The 20,139-nt window shown below is 38.8% G+C and overlaps 1 protein-coding gene across 2 annotated transcripts in view; it reads left to right on the plus strand.

Moving 5' to 3' along the window:
- Window positions 1-20,139, plus strand: part of ARHGAP18 (Rho GTPase activating protein 18) — a 131,576-nt gene that overhangs the window by 89,140 nt on the left and 22,297 nt on the right. For both annotated transcript variants that reach the window (XM_065888743.1, XM_065888744.1), the window contains exons 6-10: window positions 6,351-6,516; window positions 8,672-8,763; window positions 13,069-13,146; window positions 17,019-17,178; window positions 19,545-19,627. In XM_065888743.1, the coding sequence (XP_065744815.1) occupies window positions 6,351-6,516; window positions 8,672-8,763; window positions 13,069-13,146; window positions 17,019-17,178; window positions 19,545-19,627 (579 nt within the window). The remainder of the gene's footprint in view (window positions 1-6,350; window positions 6,517-8,671; window positions 8,764-13,068; window positions 13,147-17,018; window positions 17,179-19,544; window positions 19,628-20,139) is intronic.

Genomic DNA, 20,139 nt, shown 5'->3' on the forward strand with positions numbered 1-20,139 from the left:
TGATGGTGGACATCTAGGTTGTTTCCAGGCTTTATCATATATTTTTAAGAATCTATTTTTACGCCTAGTGGGAAAAGTAAAGGAGTATGCATGCATCATGTGGCCTAAAGAGATGATCCAGGCTCCAGACCATCCTTAGCAAAAGTATCTTTTAAAAGTGATGGTCTTCTGGGCTTCCCTGGTGGTGCAGTTGTTGAGAGTCCGCCTGCCGATGCGGGGGATGCAGGTTCGTGCCCCGGTCCGGGAAGATCCCACATGCCGCAGAGCGGCTGGGCCCGTGAGCCATGGCTGCTGAGCCTGCGCGTCCGGAGCCTGTGCTCCGCAGTGGGAGAGGCCACAACGGTGAGAGGCCTGCGTACCGCAAAAAAAAAAAAAGTGATGGTCTAATATATCTCAACAGATGGAAGGGGGTTTAAGTGAAGGATGGTAGAGCCTAATTAAACAAGATGAAGACTTTGTTGACTTCTAAGTTGTTGATTCCAACAGAGGAATAAACTAGGAATTTTGTTCAAAAACTTAAAGACAAAACTTCCTCTCTCATTTTATTCTCTAACAAACTAATTTTTGCTCACCTGCTTTCTAGATTTTATTCACGTTGTGCCCCAAGCTTAAAATGACCTTCCCATTTCTACCCCTGTGTTGTTCCGTGTTTATCAAGGAAGCCTTATCCCATCCTTTGGGGTCTAGCTCAGTATCTAGCTTTACTGTTAGTGCTTTCCTGTTTGTGAACTTACATTAGATAAAATTTAGAAAATCATTCTTTAAACTGTTAAGGTGCCATGCTTTTGATAATTATTGTCAATGTATCCATGTATTTATTTATTTTAATTTCTTTTAAATTTAATTTTTATTTATTTATTTTTGGCTGTGTTGGGTCTTCGTTGCTGTGCGCGGACTTTCTCTAGTTGTGGCAAGCGGGGGCTACTCTTCGTTGTGGTGTGCAGGCTTCTCATTGTGGTGGCTTCTCTTGTTGCGGAGCACAGGCTCTAGGCGTGTAGGCTTTAGTAGTTGTGGCGCGCCGGCTCAGTAGTTGTGGTGCACGGGCTTAGTTGCTCTGCGGCATGTGGGATCTTCCTGGACCAGGCCTCGAACCCATGTCCCTGCATTGGCAGGTGGATTCTTAACCACTGCACCACCAGGGAAGCCCCTCCATGTATTTATTTATGCATATATGCTTCAGTTCATCTATACAACCATTTATTTATTTGTATATCTTCTAGAAGGCATGCGCGTACTGTAAGCTTTCTACAGGTCATCAGCATGATTGGTGAAGTAAATATTTATATTCGTCACTCTGAGGTGAGAGTCTAAGCAGATAAAACCTCAAATTCCGTTTCTACTCCATGCTCTCCTGCTTCTGTAAATAAGCAGTAGGCTTTATGTAATACATTGTTCTCTGTTGACCTCATTTTACATTCACTTCCTTTTTCTTATGGCATTGGGCAATCTTTGTTAATTCTTTATGATCTCTCACAGCAGATTCAAATTTCTCCTCTTAAATTTGGAGATGAGGTTTTATAACCTTTCATGTATGTTAAGATGAAAAATTAGCTGTTACTTATTGTTTTTTTGTGTACCCATGATATCTTAGAAAGTATGCTCTGTAATTATTTTGTTCATTTATCAAATGATCTGTATGAGGTGGATATTATGATTCTTTTTCATACAAAAAAACAGGTTAGAGAGATAACATGGCATGCTAAGGCTTGGCTTCAGTGACTAAGCTTTTGAAGCTGGAGTTTTTCTGGAAGATCATGATGACATGTGCCCGCAAGGTATATGTGCATTTAATTTAGGTGTGAGTTTAAGTGTCCTTGTGTTGGTGCTACTGACAACTTCTTCAGGATAGCTTGGGATGTTATACAAATAAGATTCTGGTTTGTTGAGTCCTTCATATACAATAGAAATTTAGTAGCACTCCTTTATCCTATCTTGGGAGACTACAAACAGTAAGGCTTTATTTAGCAGTTTTTAAGGTCATAGCTTTGAAATGATAACTATGGTGAATCCTATATTCTAGATGCATGCCTGTATTTTCTTAAGTCTTTATTTAGTGTCTTTTGGATTCTTACTGAATTATGTTTAATTCAAGTAAATTCATGTTTTATGGCAACTTTGGTTGTCTGGTAACAAAGCTCAGTGCATACTGAAGGCTAAAAACTTGCATGGAGGCTCAAGTTGGGGGTTTGTTAGAAAATGGAACATCTCTGGAGGAAGCAGAAGGACAGTAAAAGAAATGTTAGTTCGGGACAGGGTGAGGAGACTGAAAACCTCAGGCAGACACACATTTGTACACAATGCAAAAATAGGTGTGTAGGATCATGATCCAGAATTGTCATGAGAAGTTTAAATTATGATTATTGCTCTCCATTTAAAAAAATAAATTTAAAAAACTGTGAATTTGAAGTTTTCTAAAACTTCATTTATCTAGAAAAGTATTCATTCCCTAGCTTGACAATGACTGAAACACTGTAATAAAATCACATTTTTACACGTGGAAGAATCTCAGATAAGAAATGAATTTCCTAGCAGATGATAAGAAGTCATCTGTGGAGATTGACCAAGTAAGAGTAGATTCTCTTGCTTTCTGAGTTGAAGCTAGAGTGACTTGAGTGAAAAAGTCTAGTCCGTCATTACTGATAAGTGTCTAACGGGCCCCTCATACCTCAAGGCCTACAGAAGAGGGGTGCAGCCTGGGTGAGCTGCCTGATTAATTTATGGTAATGCAAGGCAGCCAAGGACCTTATATGTTTCGAAAAATTTTATTTCATTCCTTTTTCAAAGCACACTTTTCAAAAGGCGAAGAGCTTTTCTTTCGCTGAAATCGCATTGCCTTCTCTTAGCCAACGAACTGAACCATCCAGTCTATTAACTAAACAAAAACGACGTGGAACTTCATAAATATTTAAAGCTGCTGCTATGAATTAAACATTGGGATAAAGAACTAACTCCTTTCATTAAGCACAATGTTAAATAAATAAATAAATAAAGCTCATGACATATTGCTAGGTAAATCCAATGTTTGAACTAATAATATTTCAGGTTTCTTTACACATTTACTTCGGGTAATGCTTTAAATAATTATATGACGTGTACTTGGCTTATTACAACAAAACCAACTGATTTTAATGAAACATTTAGGGCTTTTTTTAAATTAATAAATGGTTGGTGAATGGAATTGGTTCAGCCCTTAAGAAAACAAAACAATTAGCAGAACTCTGGGGCCAGGTGAGAAGAAAATGGGAAGAGTTTTGTGTGATTTTAAAAGTGAAGCTCAGTAGAAATCACAAAAAATTGGGGGAGCATCAAGCCAATAACCCTGTACCTCACTGAGCTTGATTCTGTGCTTTTCTCCCTGTCTGGTGTGTGTCTTCATTCATTGAATACACTGGGACAGAACACCTGCAGTGTGTCAGGGCTGTGGTATAGCAGGGATACAGAGGTGATTAAGACATGGTTTCCTGTCCTTGCGGGGTTCACAGTCCTACATCAACACTGATCAACCTAGATTCCTCCCTGCCTGCTGTGGGGGGCAGGGAAAATGGAGCAGAGCAGAATGGCCACTGAATTTAGGATTTAGAAGGTCTGAATTTGCCTCCATATATCACTGGCTATGTGGGCATTTTTAGTCTCTTAAAGAACCTCAGTTTCCCAACCTAGAATATGCTGTAATAATTTTTATCCTGTTGGAACTTTTGCAGAATAGAATGACAAACCATTTATGAAAGATGAGTATTATTTTTGTCTCACCTTGCAGTAATAGTTAAAAGTCAAAACTGTGATATCTGGCTGCACGTTCTTGTTCTCAACCCCAATGCACTGTACCATTAATGCTGGAAATTTTGCTGGAAATTCACTTTGGCTGCATATTAATGGTATCTACTGCTGTTCTTTTAATATTCTCACAGGGAAAATATATTACAAAAAGTTAAGAAAGATTTCTTTTCTCCTATAGTGGACTCTCTTGAGACTATAGCAGATTCCAAAGAAGGTTCTGTAGGAGGTTCTGTGGAGAACTTTAGAAGATTCTCTCTTGGAGCTGAGTTTGCTTGAAAGGAATTAGCTGCTCAACTGCCAAAAGTTGTAGGTTTTAGGAAATGCTCTAGGACAGTGACTCTCAAACATTTTGGCCCTATAACCCCTTTAGGCTCTTAAAAGTTATTGAGGACCTCAAAAAGCTTTTGTCTTATCAGTCAGGAAGGATGTTGGTGTTGAGGAGAATAACTACCACGGCTTCCAGTGCTCTGATGAAACCTCAGACGCATGGCCTTCTGGCCAAGAATCTGTGATTTCATACTGTTGGAGCATTTGCTGTCTCCCTGGGGAATGCAGCTCTCTGTGTTTACTCTGGCTGACCCAAGAAAGAAGACGTACACAGATTTCTACGGAAGCTGTGATCCCATGGAAGATTTTGAGGAGACGAAGAAGGCTGGTACAAAGTGATTTTGGAATGTAAAGAATTTCTTTGGATTGAGTTCCGTGGAAGTTGGTCACTGACCTGTGTTCCTGAGCTATGAAACATGAATAAGTAGGCTAAGGAAAAGTTTCTCTTGATAAATAATTTAAAATACTGTGTATGTGAGGGGGGAGAGCTTTTCTTTATGTCAGTTATACCCATGGATATTTACCATATTAGAAATTAAAATTGAAAAAATTTTAAACTGTCAACCCATTTAAAATATATTAGTATTATGGTGAACATAAATAACATTTTTATGCAAAATAGGCATCTTTTCTAAAACAAATTATTAAGAAGTGTGCCATGGTTTTTCATTTTAGCAACTCTCTAATGTCTGGCTTGAGTTGACGTTAGTTGGATTCTCATAGCTACTTCTGCATTCAGTCTGTTGGCAATAACACGTGTTGTGAAAACTCCGGAAAACTCCACTGTGCATCATGAGAGAATGAGAGTGAAAAAGGCAAATAATGTCTTTGTATTAATTATTAAATAGTGTTGCCCTCTTAGACTCCTTGAAAAAAGTGTTGGGCACCTCTCTGGCTCCCTGGAGCACACCTTGAGAACTGCTACTTTAGGACACGTCTTTTGCAGTAGTTTTTAGACTATGAAGTGTTAATGATATGGCACAAAAATGAGCAAAGTAAAGGGAATAAAAGGGAATCAGTTGAATATCCTTGGCCATTAAATTAGGAAATCAGGGGCAAACCCAAGAGATATAACCTTCATAATAAGATTTTTATCAAACTATTAGAGAATGATCGTTGTTTTAGTAATTGGTAAATACAGTGGGGCTGTCATTTGTAGTAAATACGTTAGAGAAATTCATGTTCTTATTTTTTTTTCTTATTTTAATATATTTAATATTAAAAGAGGCTGAATAGGTAGTAGATAATATTTGAGGAAGGCACAAAACAACGAAAACACCACTTACTTGCCTCTGATAGTGGTATATCTAAGTCTCAGTTTATTTATTCAGTGGTGAAAGTAATAGCAGCAACCACATAAAAGTGTTTGGGAAGTGCCAGGCCTTTAAACCTCACAACAGCCCTCTGAATTAGGTGGCCTTCCCCCTCCCCCCTTCATTCCCCTCTTCCGCTCTCGCCTTTCCCTCCCCTTCCTCTTTCCCCCTCCCCTTCTCCTTCCATTTCCCCCTTCCCTTCTCCCTTTCTCCTCCCCCTCCCCCAGCCCCCTCCGCCTTTCTTCCTCCCATTTTACAGAAAGGATGGTTAAAGAGTTGCCAGAAGCCACACACAGCTAGGCAGTAGCTAGATGACCGGTGGGCATCCTGGCTCTAAAGTCCTGCTTTTAGTCTCCCCTCTGCTCTCCCGCTCTCCCCAGTGCTATACAGCCCTTCTTCGGTACCTGCCTTATTTGGATTTTTATGACAGTATTACTATATATATATCTGCATATACAATATTGTATATATAATGCCATGTATTACATATATAACAATGAATGCTAATGTATATAAAGGGTACCTGGCACACACCAGTGGTTGCACCTACTCTCTCATCTCCCACCTCCTCTCCGTCTTCCTCCTCCTGGTTTGTCTTGACTTCTAATCTTTCTTGGCTCTTGAAGGTCAGTTAACTCGAGTTTTTTTTTTTTTTCTCCTTTGGTTTTTATTGTCTCTTGTTCTCTTGGCCACTGGTATTCACACTCCTAGTACGTGGTCTGGTTCGCTGTCAGACTTCACATATTGACTCCCTGCAGGTTTGGGATCATCATCACAACAGGACTGTTCTTCATTCTGACCGGAGAAATTCTGCCAATTTCATCGTCACCACTCTGAGAATAACTTCTTTCTATAGTTACAATTTTGTTGTGTTTCATTAAAAAATGGGTTAGATACTGTAAATCCTTCCTATATTAATGGCATTTATTTTAGAGTTTCAGATTGCCAAAAGACAAAACAGGCACCACCAAGATTGGTGACCTGGCGCCCCAGGACATGAAGAAAGTTTGCCATTTAGCCTTAATTGAGCTGACCGCCCTCTATGATGTATTGGGTGTTGAACTGAAACAACTAAAAGCTGTGAAAATCAAAACAAAAGGTAATTTTGAAATGAAAAACAGTTGGATTTACTCCTGAAATAGTAAGAATGAGCTTGGCTTTTTAGAAGTATTCTTCTGGGGAGTGGGAAACGCCTACAGAATAAACCAACACATGAATACATGTAAAGTTCAGATTCTAAAACATTCCCTTCAAAATTTTTGTAACTTGATAGAAATGCACTGTCTCCTTGGTTATAGAAAATAAAGACACAATCAAATATTTAATTATCATAGAAGGAAATTAGAAGGAAATTCTGAATCAAGGATTCTTAACTCAAATGCTCTCCCCTTTGAAAACTGTATGTAAAAACATCTGGTACATATACTTACTTATTTCTAAAACTGGATCTTGAAAAATGACTTTAAGATGGTTAATCCTGATCAATTACTTTCGCTTATTTATTTCATGGCAGATACATAGGCAGTTAGTAGTCTGTCCCTTTGTTCATTTGCATTCTACTTTTAACTTTTCTGCAAACAATATTCTTCCCTCTATTAAGAAAATAGTGGGACTGTGGCACACAATATCACTAAATTGTGCTTCTCACAGGTATGTGTAGTTTTTTTTCCTTTGTAAGCAGCTTGCTTTACCCATTATATAAATAGACTCTATTTTTTATAGTATGATAGAGAACAGACATCTCCTCAGTTTCTGATTTTTCCAAGATTTTATTTGTCTGGAAATCCAGATAATTTTCTATTGACACAGCTTTTCTGTTTAGGAATCTCTGACATCTCATTTAACTTTAAAGGTATCTCTTAAAGGGAAACCAAGAATGGGGATTATTGAGTTGCTATGGTAACAGTAGCAAAGACAAGTATTCACCTGATTTAAGTTTTAGAGGCAATTTCTCTGTAGGATTGAAGTGTACCTTCCCTTCAGGTCCTCTCTCCCATGCTGGGCCCCAGAAGACCTCCTTCTGTGTTCTGTTCCTTTGAGTATTTTAGCTTAAGGCTTGGGATGGTGAATTTCTGAGTCAAACAGTTCTTCTGGTTTTCCACAAGTCCATTATAGATAATGAAGACTTCAGATGCTTTTTCAGAAGGTCATCACAAAGTCTTCTCCAGATACAAAATAGAAATATAAATAGTTGTGACTCAGTGTTCAAGACTTTAAAAGTGGCTTAAAGAGGTCTTTTAATTTTATGTTTTAGAATTGCCTCCTAGCAGAGAGAGAAATATTAAGCCATTCTCATTAAAAGTATCACTATTAATATTATCGATTTTCTTTCCATCTTTTTTATATTTTTGTATTTTATCTAAGATATTTATCTTATAAACTAGACTTTTGACATTCTTAAAGATCACATTTTTCTTAGTTATTTACTGGGTTACTAGCATTCTTCTGAATGTCATCTCTATTGAGTGTCACAGTTTCCAATGTCTGTTTTCACATCACAGGATAATCCCCCGTTCCATGTTCACAAACGATTTATATCTCCCCTGATAATGTGTGTTACACTTCTGAGCTAACTATTCACTTAGTGATGGGCGTGGGGTAGGAGGTTCTGGGGAGAAGCTATGCTCACATCAGACTGAAGGTATATAATTTTAATTTAGAAAAATTATCAATTATTACCTGTCATTTCTTTTGGAGTTATTCCCAAATATATAAAACTACAAATTTAAATTCACAAAGACCAAGTATATACTATATTTTCTAAAGGAAAACATTTGTAGAACAAGCCCATAATGTTGGCTGATTTCTCAAAAAGCAAATATTTATATTTTGCTGTATTGTATTCAATAGAATGTAGAATGTCAGTTAAGTATGGAAGAGATGAGTGATATTTATTTGAAGCTAGAACTTTTAATTTGATTACATTTAGTAAGTTATTTTCATATTTTGCATACTCCCACAGCACTCTGTTTCTCATATGTAACAGTTTATACTTCTCTAATTATTTTGGTGATGATTTGTAATCATTTGTTTAGTTGTCTTTACTTGCTAGATTGCCTTATAAGGCAGGGCCAGAATTTTCCAGTTAGGTTGTATGCACCTAATTGGTAGACAGTGTCACTCAGTCATTCACTTAGGTGCTCAATAAATAGTTGTTGGATCGAGTGACTGTATCAGGAATCTGAAGCCTTAACATTTTTGCATTAATATTTTATAGTTGATGAAAGTGAAGAAATTTAATTTTTCTGTTGCAGATTCTGGCCTTTTTGGTGTTCCATTGACAGTGCTGTTAGAACAAGATCAGAAGAAAGTACCAGGAACTCGAATACCCTTGATATTCCAAAAAGTAAGTAGGCCTGAATGGGTCAGCATAGAGAGAACATACTTGAGCTAATAGTGTTTTGTTTTTGTTCTTTTTGCGTTCATACTATTATAATATAGTTTTCCAGTTGATATGCTCTTTTATTTTATACTTCGATTTTTCTATTCAGGAAACAAATTTGTTTCAAGGGCTTATAATTTTTATTTCATGGTGATGGTTTCAGTGTTATTTCTTGTAACTGTGATTACCTGGCATCATTTTTCTGTCTTATATTAGCTGGCTTTGTATAATTGAGATTTCAGTTCTATAATACATAGGAGTGGGAACTACTGGTAAATTTCTAGGAAATTGAATCCTCATGAATATTTCACGCCTGTATGTATTTTCTAAGCTTTCCTATTTACAATGAGGATGTCCAATTTAATTTACTAGTGCCTACTTCGAAAGTAGACAAAGAAACCATAAAGTAGAATTAGAAAATGATTGCTAAACTATGAATTCACTTGTGTAGTCAACACTCAGTTATTCATAAGACAGTTATCTATGACAGTATAGAAACTTCAGTCTAACCTCTGAGCCATCACTGTTTAGAAACACAGATTACATTTGATAAAAGACAGAGAATGCCCATGAGGAAGGTAGGTCAAATCAGTTATGGGCTACCCAAGATGCAGATTTTTGCAACAGCCCAGACATCTCACAGTTCCTGAAAATTCTGGGGTAGCAAGAATGGCAGTGGGAACTTTCACAGTTGTTTGGCTCAACAAACTCATTCAATACTCAAGCTCAATCTACCTGGCACTAATTCTTCCATTATTCCAAGACAGTCATTGACTGTCTTACCTACTAAGCTCTGACTTCTTCAGTCCTCATATTCACCATTACATCCAAACCTGTGTCTCAGTGTTTCTCCTGATGGACTTTGTTCTACACAGCTTGTTCTACTCACCAGCTTCTGCCAGTCATTGCCTTCAGAACCTGTGTCTGTGTGGATAGTTGTCAGCGGTGTCTGTGAAAACAGTGAGATGCTAACAAACGTAGGCCATATATTCAAATTCTTTTAATGGCAGTAAAAGGTGCGAGTTACTTATACACATGGACAAAGCAGGGATCTCAGCGGGATCCTTTCCAAGTGTATTTGGGTCCTCCAGAGAAACAGAACCAACAGGAGATTTTATCTCTATCTGTCTGTCTATCTATCTATCTATATGTCTGTCTGTCTATCTATCTATCTATCTATCTATCTATCTATCTATCTATCTATCTATCTAGAGAGATTCATCTTAAAGAATTGAGTTCTGTAGTTGTGGGACCTGGCAAGTCTGAATTATGTAAAGCAGGCCAGCAGGCTGGAAACATGGGCAAGGGTTAATGTTTCAGTGTCGAGTCCAGAACCTGCAGGCTGGAAACTCCTGTAGGGTTTCTGTGTTACAGTCTTGAGGCAGAATTGCTTCTACTTTGGGGAACCTCAGTCTGTGTTCTTACAGCCTTCAGCTGACTGGGTGAGGCCCACCCACGTTATGGAAAGTAGTTTGCTTTACTCAAAGTCTACTGATTAAATGTTAATCACATCTAAAAATACCTTCACAGCAACATCTAGACTGGTGTTTGACTGGTATTTGACAACTGGGCACTGTAGCCCAGCCAAGTTGACACATCAGATTCACTATCACATCAGCAAAGAGTAAGCTTTGGTCTTAACAGAAGTCAATGTTGCCTCCTGATCAGGCCCGGGATTGCATCCAGCCCCTTATCACTTTCTCTTGAAATTGTTTTCGTATTTATTTATTTATTTAGTTATTTTACATTTTTGGTCGCTTCAACATTCTGGAGACTTAGACTGCCCACCAGTTTGAAATCATTAGATAAGAGCCTTAAAGGTTTTTGGTTCATATAAAAAATAAAAGGGAACATACAGAGTTGTCTATTAGATAACACTCATCTGTTTGCATTCCCTCTGAATTATAAGCAAAAAAATCGGTAATTTATCATGAAAAATATTTTTTGATTTATCAGCTGACAACTCATTTAGGTATTCTGTTAATTTTGTAGAAAGGAAAGAATTGGAAACCACTGATTGGCAAAAATTCTTATTACCATTCTTTAGAGGATTACATTTTCTCCGTTATTGAGAAATATACTTCAAAAGGGCTTTAACAAAGCTTATCTAATATCTGTAAATTGTATCTGTTTCTTTTTTTCCCTACTTAGAGGCACATTGTTTAAACCATATTCTCAGAAAGGGTTGGGGAAATAGAAATATTGTTAATTTTTATCTATGGCAAAATTCTGCCAAATTAGCAAATCCTATTTTTACCATCAAACTAATCAACCAAATCAAAGATACTTTGTATCAAAAAAGTCTGACTTCATATTCAATTCATTAGTTCATAAATTCATATAAGTGTGTATTATCTATTTGGGGAAAGCCTATGAACATTACTGATAAATTTTACACTGTATCTTATAAGGTAAATTACTAACAGCAGCATGATTAAAATATATAGATCATTATAGTTATTCTCCATTTTTAAGTCTTGAAAATAAAAGGAAAGCTGTAAAGCATTATTTATATTTTAACAATGACAGTATAATGTGGTAGCAAAAAATATGTTATTTTCAAAGTGAGAAATATGAGAAAACACCTGGCATTCCTTCAGACAATGTGTATATATATCTATATCTATTGAATGCTGGTATTCAGCATTAGAGAATAATAAAAAGAATTCAAATATAAGAATGCAGAAAGTACTCTCATTCAGTTATTTAGAAATCATCAAATTTTCCTGTGTATTTAATAAAAGCAAAATTTATATACTGCTAAAAACTAATTTGGTCCAGCTACTAGCTAGCATACAATTTTATTTTTTGTTAATAGAACATTTTAAACATTTTATAAGATGAAATAAAACAAAAATTACATGTACATTGAATATATGTTGCTTGGTATTTTTTGATAAATTTGGTTTTAAATACTTTATTAAATATTGCTCATCTAATCTAAAATAATTCATGTAAAGATTTTTGCTGTGGGTTTTTATCCAGTGTAACTTGAAAAATGTCTTAGAAATCATTCCAATTGAATATTTTAAAATCGTGTACTGCTTTGGTCAAAGATGCTTCTTTTTTCAGTTAATAATAAATCTTTGGGAGAATTTTGAGACTACTCTTTGCTTTATTCTTACCTGACTCCCTCAAGATCAGTGCATTCTTTGGCCATAATCCAGGGATAGAAGAGGTGGGGTCATTAAAGAAAAATTGCCCTGTCTTCCAGTGCCTATGTGCTCTAAGAGCCTTGGTAAATCATTAAAGGAGGTTTCCCTGAAAAAAAAAAAAAAAAATTAAAATTTTACATTATTTTGGCACTCTGGAAGATTTTATGCCTTAGAATATGCAGAGAGTATTATAGTAAGTTTGGGGCTGAGTGAAAAGTGGGTTTGTCTTTCTGAAGAAGGCAATTGTGAAAGGAGGGGAATGGGTGGTAGGAAGGAAAACCTATATGATGCTAGGAAATGCTATATTTAAACTGAGGACAAAGAAATTGATTTCTTTAAAATAGCAGAGAGCCCCCTAAAAAGCTTTTGTGTACTGCCCAGGGAATGCACATTCCAGTTGGAAATCTGCCAAGAAAATGACCACTTCTTTTATTATCTTCCTGGCGTCCAGTGTTATGTCATTGTAGTTTCTCCATTTGCCTCTTCTTGTGTGTTTCTGCTTTATTTTAAAACAAACAAACAAACAACCTTTGTTATTTTAATGGGGTTCTGGAGATAGATCTGTATGTATTCATCAGGCATTGGCTATGATTTAGAAGCCCTATACAAGAACTGTTTTTTTAATTTAAGTTTACCACCAAAAGCTTAAAGCCTAAAAAGGAATATTTGCAAGCATTTTTTTCCTTCATGTCATAAATAATTCTTTCTTTGAACAGACTAAAAAAGGGATGTAAATATGCAAATACTAGAATTTCATAAGATTTATTTGATGGCAGAACGTGTGTTTCTGAAAAAGCAGAAGAAACGCATGGTCTTAGTTGCTTTGAAACAATGCACGTGGGTCAGTGTCTGTTTGGGATAGCACAGCTGTTGTGTGAAATTATACACTTTTCTTCCGAAGGACCCAACTTTTTCTAAATTACGATTAAAGTGTTGGGATGCATTGGCTTAAAGGATGGGTAGTGGTAGTGCAGTAGCATTCAAAACTTTGTGAAATCCAGTTTACACGTCACTGTAATCAGTTTTCCTTTATTTATATATGAAATAGATGTTAAACTTGGGATTGTACCTGTTAAGAATGCCAAACTCAGAACGTTCTTCTGTTTATACACAGCTGATTTCTCGCATTGAAGAGGGAGGTTTGGAAACAGAAGGCCTCTTAAGGATACCTGGAGCTGCTGTTCGAATCAAGGTAATTTCTTGGTTCTAGTCATCTAAAACTTGTTTGTTTAATTATATTTCTTTATTTTAAAAGCCAACTTGTCCTCCCTGCCCCTTCTTCCCATTTTAGAAGACAAAATAGACCAAAAACCTCCTAACATTCAGTTTATATTTAGTTTTTCTACAGGCTCTTCTGATTTTTTTTTTCAAAATCACCCTATTACCTGTAATATTACTGTGATGAATAAAGAGACAAATGATTTTAATCTCTCTACTGTGCAGACGTAAAATAGGAATGAAAGTAAACAAGCAAAAGACAAGGGTAGGGCTTCCCTGGTGGCGCAGTGGTTGAGAGTCTGCCTGCCGAGGAAGGGGACACGGGTTCGTGCCCAGGTCTGGGAGGATCCCACGTGCCGCGGAGTGGCTGGGCCTGTGAACCATGGCCGCTGAGTCTGTGTGCGTCCGGAGCCTGTGCTCCGCAACGGGAGAGGCCACAACAGTGAGAGGCCCGTGTATCGCAAAAAAAAAAAAAAAAGACAAGGGTAGTTCTGTCCTTCTGATGAAAAGAGAGCATGGTGAGTCAAAATATTAAGAGCGGGCTGGTGACAGGTTTAGTCAGCATGAGTAACAGCAGAAAATGAGTTGTTGTTGTTGTTTTTTTTAAGGGCAGGATGATACACTCCACCAGGTGAGCAGAGTAGGAGACTTGACATTAGTTCCCCTACATTATCAGTCTTAGTGAGCTGGCAAAATGAGACTGTCTAAACCACTCTCCTGACTGCTACAGTTCTTTGGCTCACTGGGTCCAAGGGTAGCCTGAGTCTGGCTTGTGAAAGAGGCAAGGGGATTCCCAGCCTTCCCAGTTGGAGTCCCCTATCTCCCTCCCCTGCTTTCTTTTCTCTCAAGATGACATTTCCTTCCTACTGGCCATGGATGGTGTACCTTCCTCCTTTCTCTGCTCCCCAACTCCTGTGCTAGGGAAGTATCCAATGAATGCATGGTACAAGTAGAGTTACCCTACAGATGATGCATACTTCGTACGCCTCCACAGGGTTTTGCAGTGTACAGGGGCCGCATACTTGGAATTGTAGCTCTATCTGGAAAATGTATCCAGGGAAAATTTTTGGTTAGCAGTCATTAACAACCTCCCTTATCCTTATCCTCCAAATTCAGCTCCAACTCTAAAAAGATAACACTCATTGCTGCCCACATCCCATATTTCATTGTCCTGAATTTGTAAATCCAAGAGAAAATAGGATGGGGGAAGAGATATTCTCTGTTGGTTTCCTGAAGATATATTGTGTATGACATCTTTAGAGCTGGATCGGGAAGAAATGACTCTTGGTGGTTGTACACTCTCCTCGCCTGTGACTGTGGCTGTGATGCGTCCAGGACTGGATTACTGTTCATAGGTTCCACAGTTTGCATCACCTGCTGATTTCAATAAGCTTCCTCAATTTAGGCGGGCAGTTTCAGCCTACTTGCCTCTTACTACATAGTGATCTCAGTTTAATAGGATTTGAGTAACCTGATATATATACCCTGCTCACAAATGTCATTCAGCTTGTGTCCCCTGGGTCTGCTGTCTGGTGCACAGAGGTCCCTGAAACTGTTTTGGTGCTCTTGCAAGTTTGATACGTGGCCACTGTCTCACTTCATTTGCTGGTACCTGTGGCAGTTTCACCACCAGTCCATCAGGGACATTGTGTGTGATTGGGAGACGAGTTCTGTTGAGAAGTACATTCTCTTACAGAGCAAGAGTCCCTCAGAAACCAGTAACGTGACTTCATATTACCCATCTCAGCAAGAATACCACCTCTCAGGTCACTGTTCACGGCCCACATGAGCAGAATGCTACGGCCAACTCACAAGAGTCATAAGCACGTTTACTTTGCCATACAAGAGTGGATATAATGCGGATTTTACATTTTGACCAGTCAGCTGGCAGAGGGATGAGTTCAACTATATGTACTTTCTTAGAAGGTCAATTAAGTGGATTCATCTGGCTCAACTCTTCAACACAGCCTCTTGTCACAGACTGAATGATGCAGCAGCTGGTCTGTTATAAATAATTTAAAGATAATGTGCAAAATTTTGGGTTGTCTTTCCTCTCCCCTCCCCACCACATTTCTTGGACTCTCCTGCCTCCCTCCCCCTCTCCCCTCCACCTCTGTCCTCCTCTCCTTCCCCTTACCTTCTCTTTCCTCTTTTCCCTCTCCTTCCTTCTCTCTCCCCATTTCCCCTGCTCCCTCTTCCTCAGGCCTTCTCTCCTTTCCTTTCTTCCTTCCCTCCCTCCCCCTGCACCTTCTTGCATCCCTTTCTCCTTCCACCTTTCTTTCTCCTACCCCCAATTTCTGGGTTCACTTTTTTTTTTTTTGCGGTACACGGGCCTCTCACTGCTGTGGCCTCTCCCGTTGCGGAGCACAGGCTCCGGACGCGCAGGCTCAGCGGCCATGGCTCATGGGCCCAGCCGCTCTGCGGCATGTGGGATCTTCCCAGACGGGGGCACGAACCCGTGTCCCCTGCATCGGCAGGTGGACTCTCAACCACTGCGCCACCAGGGAAGCCCCTGGGTTCACCTTTTGTATTTCACCAATCACAAAAGTAATTGGGGTAGAGGATGGAATTGTGTTGGGAGGGGAAAGCGTAATAAATTTACCTTACAGGAAAAGCAAAGAATGTTCCTTGGGAGAACAGTTTCAAATATTAGAAGGAAGTGACAGAAACTTGGAAGGACTTCTAACGTAATAGGATTTATGCCACAGTGAAAAAGCATATAGAAGATAGTAATTATGAAACGAAATTGATTTATTATTAATAATTTGGCAAATTTTGTAGCGTCCTTGAGGTAAATGAACTATAGGTATTTCTAATTCTGCAAGGACTCCAGCTGCTTTTGGCAGCTGGCAGCAGCATGGCTGGGTCACTGACAGCCTGTGCATTTCAGACAGGTATACTGATGTACTTTCGTGCCTATAGAATTTGGTTTTCCATTTCCCAGAGGTGACTAATCAGAGGTGGCCTTCTGCTTTAGGTCCAGAGCTTGATTATGTATTTTGTTACGTAACATACTTCTAACTAATTTAAAACATAGACTTGTTTTCTTAATGATGTTTTAAAAGTTGGTGAAGGGCTTCCCTGGTGGCGCAGTGGTTGAGAGTCCGCCTGCCAATGCAGAGGACACGGGTTCGTGCCCCAGTCCGGGAGGATCCCACATGCCACGGAGCGGCTAGGCCCGTGAGCCATGGCCGCTGAGCCTGTGCGTCCGGAGCCTGTGCTCCGCAACGGGAGAGGCCACAACAGTGAGAGGTCCGCGTACCGCAAAAAAAAAAAAAAAGTTGGTGAAAAATTATAGTATCTGAGTAAAGCCCCCAAATGTAAAGGCTGTTTTAACTAGTATTTTAATTCAGCCTTTACTGCTTAAGGTTTGGTGCATGTCCAGGAACATGTGTAAAGTTTCAGAATTTTGGGCCTTAGGTATCATTTTCATTGGTGAAGTACACTTGGGGTGGGAGGAGGAGTATTTTTCTGAGTAATAGAGAAGTGTTGGCCTTTAGTATTTTCAAATGTCTTTTCAAAAGAGTAGAATCGGGCTTCCCTGGTGGCGCAGTGGTTGAGAGTCCTCCTGCCGATGCGGGGGACGCGGGTTCGTGCCCCGGTCCGGGGGGATCCCGCGTGCCGCGGAGCGGCTGGGCCCGTGGGCCGTGGCCGCTGGGCCTGCGCGTCCGGAGCCTGTGCTCCGCGGCGGGGGGGGCCGCAGCAGTGAGGGGCCCGCGTACCGCAAAAAAAAAAAAAAAGAGTAGAATCGCTTATAAAGTGGGAAGTATATCAGTCTCAGAAGGAAAAAAAAAACACAGGCACTTACTGGTAGTTTTTTTTTTCTCTCTCTCTTCTGCCTTTCAGAATCTTTGCCAAGAACTGGAAGCACAGTTTTATGAAGGGACTTTTAATTGGGAAAGTGTTAAGCAGCACGATGCCGCCAGCCTGCTGAAGCTCTTCATCCGGGAGCTGCCCCAGCCACTGCTCAGTGCAGAGTATCTCAAGGCCTTTCAGGCTGTCCAGAGTAAGTGCCATCCCTCTTTGAAGCAGTCCTTGTGCTGGTGCCATCCATATTAATCGCTTTAATGATACTTTGCATCGCAAAGATAAATTTGGATAGGCGTATTTACTCACTGATGTCAGCGAGCACTCAAACGCCACGTGATGTTTTCCTTTTCTTTTATAAATATACAACTCTGGGTAAATAGATAATAGAATGTTCTCTTTGGGTACGGATTAACTGCATGCCCTTTAAGCAATACAATATACATATTTTCATGTTAAAACCTGGAAACTTCACACTCCTTTTTTAATAGAATGAATCACGTAAGCTCTGTGAGACATTTTTCTTTCCAAGTGTTAAAAGCAACACTTACTGGAGAAGCTGTGGATTAACAGTTATCATAAAAGCACAAGGAGATATGGCAGAGTCTGTGATTATTTCCTGAAAAATTAACTTCTGAAATTGTCATGCAGAAACATGGAACAAATCATTTGGCTGCCTCATTGGTCAGGGGGCAACAAATTTCTCATGTCTTTACATTCTGTGGTCTTAGGCAAGCTCCAAATTAATGTCTCGAGTAGTTCTCAATTCCTTTCCAGTAAACAGAGAGAGCTGATGAGGTTCTTATACTGGCATAATTATACCTTTTAGTCAGACCATCAAAAAAGGAAAAATGCTGTCACCACGTTCTAGTGACCAAACCATACTTTAAGTTCCAAACTGGAACACTTTTGAGAGTAAAAGGGAGGCACTATTAATGATTAGGCTGAACTAAAGTGTAAACCAGAACTGTTCCAGGCTATTCTTTTATTTTTAATTGAGATATAATTGACATACAATATTATATTAGTTTCATATGTACAATGTAATGATTCGATATTTGTATATATTGCAAAATGATCATAATATGTCTACTTAACATCTGTCACTATACATAATTACAGAAAAATTTTTGCTTGTGATGAGAACTTTTAAGATCTACTCTTAGTAACTTTCAAATATGCAATATAGTGTTATTAACTATAGTTGCCATGCTGTACATTATTTCCCCAGGACTTATATAACTGGAAGTTTGTACCTTTTTTTTTTTTTTCTACGGTATGCGGGCCTCTCACTGTTGTGGCCTCTCCCGTTGCGGAGCACAGGCTCCGGACGCACAGGCTCAGCGGCCATGGCTCACGGGCCCAGCCGCTCCGCGGCACGTGGAATCTTCCCGGACCGGGGCACAAACCCATGTCCCCTGCATCGGCAGGCAGACTCTCAACCACTGCGCCACCAGGGAAACCCGGAAGTTTGTACCTTTTGACTCCCTTCACCCATTTCCCCCCGATCCCCACTACCTATGGTGGTTCAGGTTGTTCCACCAATCTGTTCTCTGTATCTATGAGCTGTTTTGTTTTTGTCTTTGTTTTTGTTTTAGATTCCACATATAAGTGAGATCATAGGGTATTTGTCTTTCTCCATCTTATTTCACTTAGCATAATGCACTCAAGTTTCATCCATGTTGTTGCAGATGGCAAGATTTCATTTTTTTTAATGGCTGAATGTTATTCCATTATGTTCCAGGCTATTCTTAAAGCATGTCGTATTGAGATGTTTCCCATGGGTTATCTCATATCATAGCATTTATTCAGAATTTTTAGGGAAACATGACTGAAATCATCTGTTTAAAATATTTTTTTTAATGGTTAAGTTGTGCTATTTTGCATGTATATTCCTTGGATGTGGATCAAAGGACCAAATTTATACCTGAAAAACAAATGCCAGAATGATTGCAGATATCCATGAGTATTACCTAATGGGGTAAGGGCTACTGATAATAAGAAGTATCAGTGAAAATAATGTACCTCTTCAACTCTTCTATTGCTGGTTGGTCTTCTAGTTCATTCCACAAACATTTATTGAACACCTATTGTGTTCTAGGCTCTGTTTTACATATTCCTGCTGGAATTGATGGATTCTTACCATGTACACCACGTAATTTGTTAACTCACCATTATACCAAACAAACTTCACTGTTGCGGGTCCACCCTGACACCATATCATAGAAGATCTGATCTCCTGTGTCTTTACACTGGGGAATAATTATCACGCAGAAGTTAAAATTATTTCCAAAGCACTGTTGTGTGTCTGCAAGCATAAGGCTGCCCGTCGTACACTCATAGTTGGAAATGAGCATTCTGAGAGAGAGAAAGCTCTATAGCAACAGCTGCTTCTCCTGATCTCCCCCAGACACGCTCCCAACAAGGCTTGCTGCTCAGGCATTGTGTCTCACATTTCACAGTGATGTTTATGCCAAAAAGCTTTTTTCTTACAAAATGGAAAAAGAAAGTAAAGAGAAATGTTTGGTAAAGACAAGCGTTCAGATGTATTTAATCTGTCTGCAGATCTTCCAACCAGGAAGCAACAACTACAGGCTTTGAACCTTCTTGTCATCCTCCTGCCCGATGCAAACAGAGACACACTCAAGGTCAGCTGGATTCATTTATGTTAAATATCCCTCAGAACTAAACAGAGTAATTTTTCATTATTTGTGGCAAAACAAAATAATGTTATCGTGGAGATGTTAGTAGTTGTCTATAAGGAAAAGACCTATTTTTAAGGGCAGATGGTGAAAGTCTTTAACTCTTTATTAATTTATTAACCAGGTTAGTCATGTTAATAGTATCATTAGGCGTTTTTTTGATTTTTTTCAATTATAACATTTCTTCTACCAAAACAGGTGATTGAGGTTCATTTGTTAATGAAAACATGGGTGCCTTCTGTTTTTTTCTTCTTTCTATTTTCCTGCATTTTCCAAATTTTATCTGGTGAGCATATACTAGTAAGGTGAAAATAGAATATTTAAAAACAAAATCCTAAGGCTCATCAAATGTAGCCCACTGTTGCCTAAAAAGGTTACATTTGTTTGTAGTTCCAAGCAGTAGAGTTTGAAGTGTTATAATGATGATTTTGAAATGTTTGGTTAGCCAAAAGATAGAC

This window comes from Phocoena phocoena, chromosome 12, assembly GCF_963924675.1.
Source record: "Phocoena phocoena chromosome 12, mPhoPho1.1, whole genome shotgun sequence".
In the NCBI taxonomy this organism is placed as follows: Eukaryota; Metazoa; Chordata; class Mammalia; order Artiodactyla; family Phocoenidae; genus Phocoena; species Phocoena phocoena.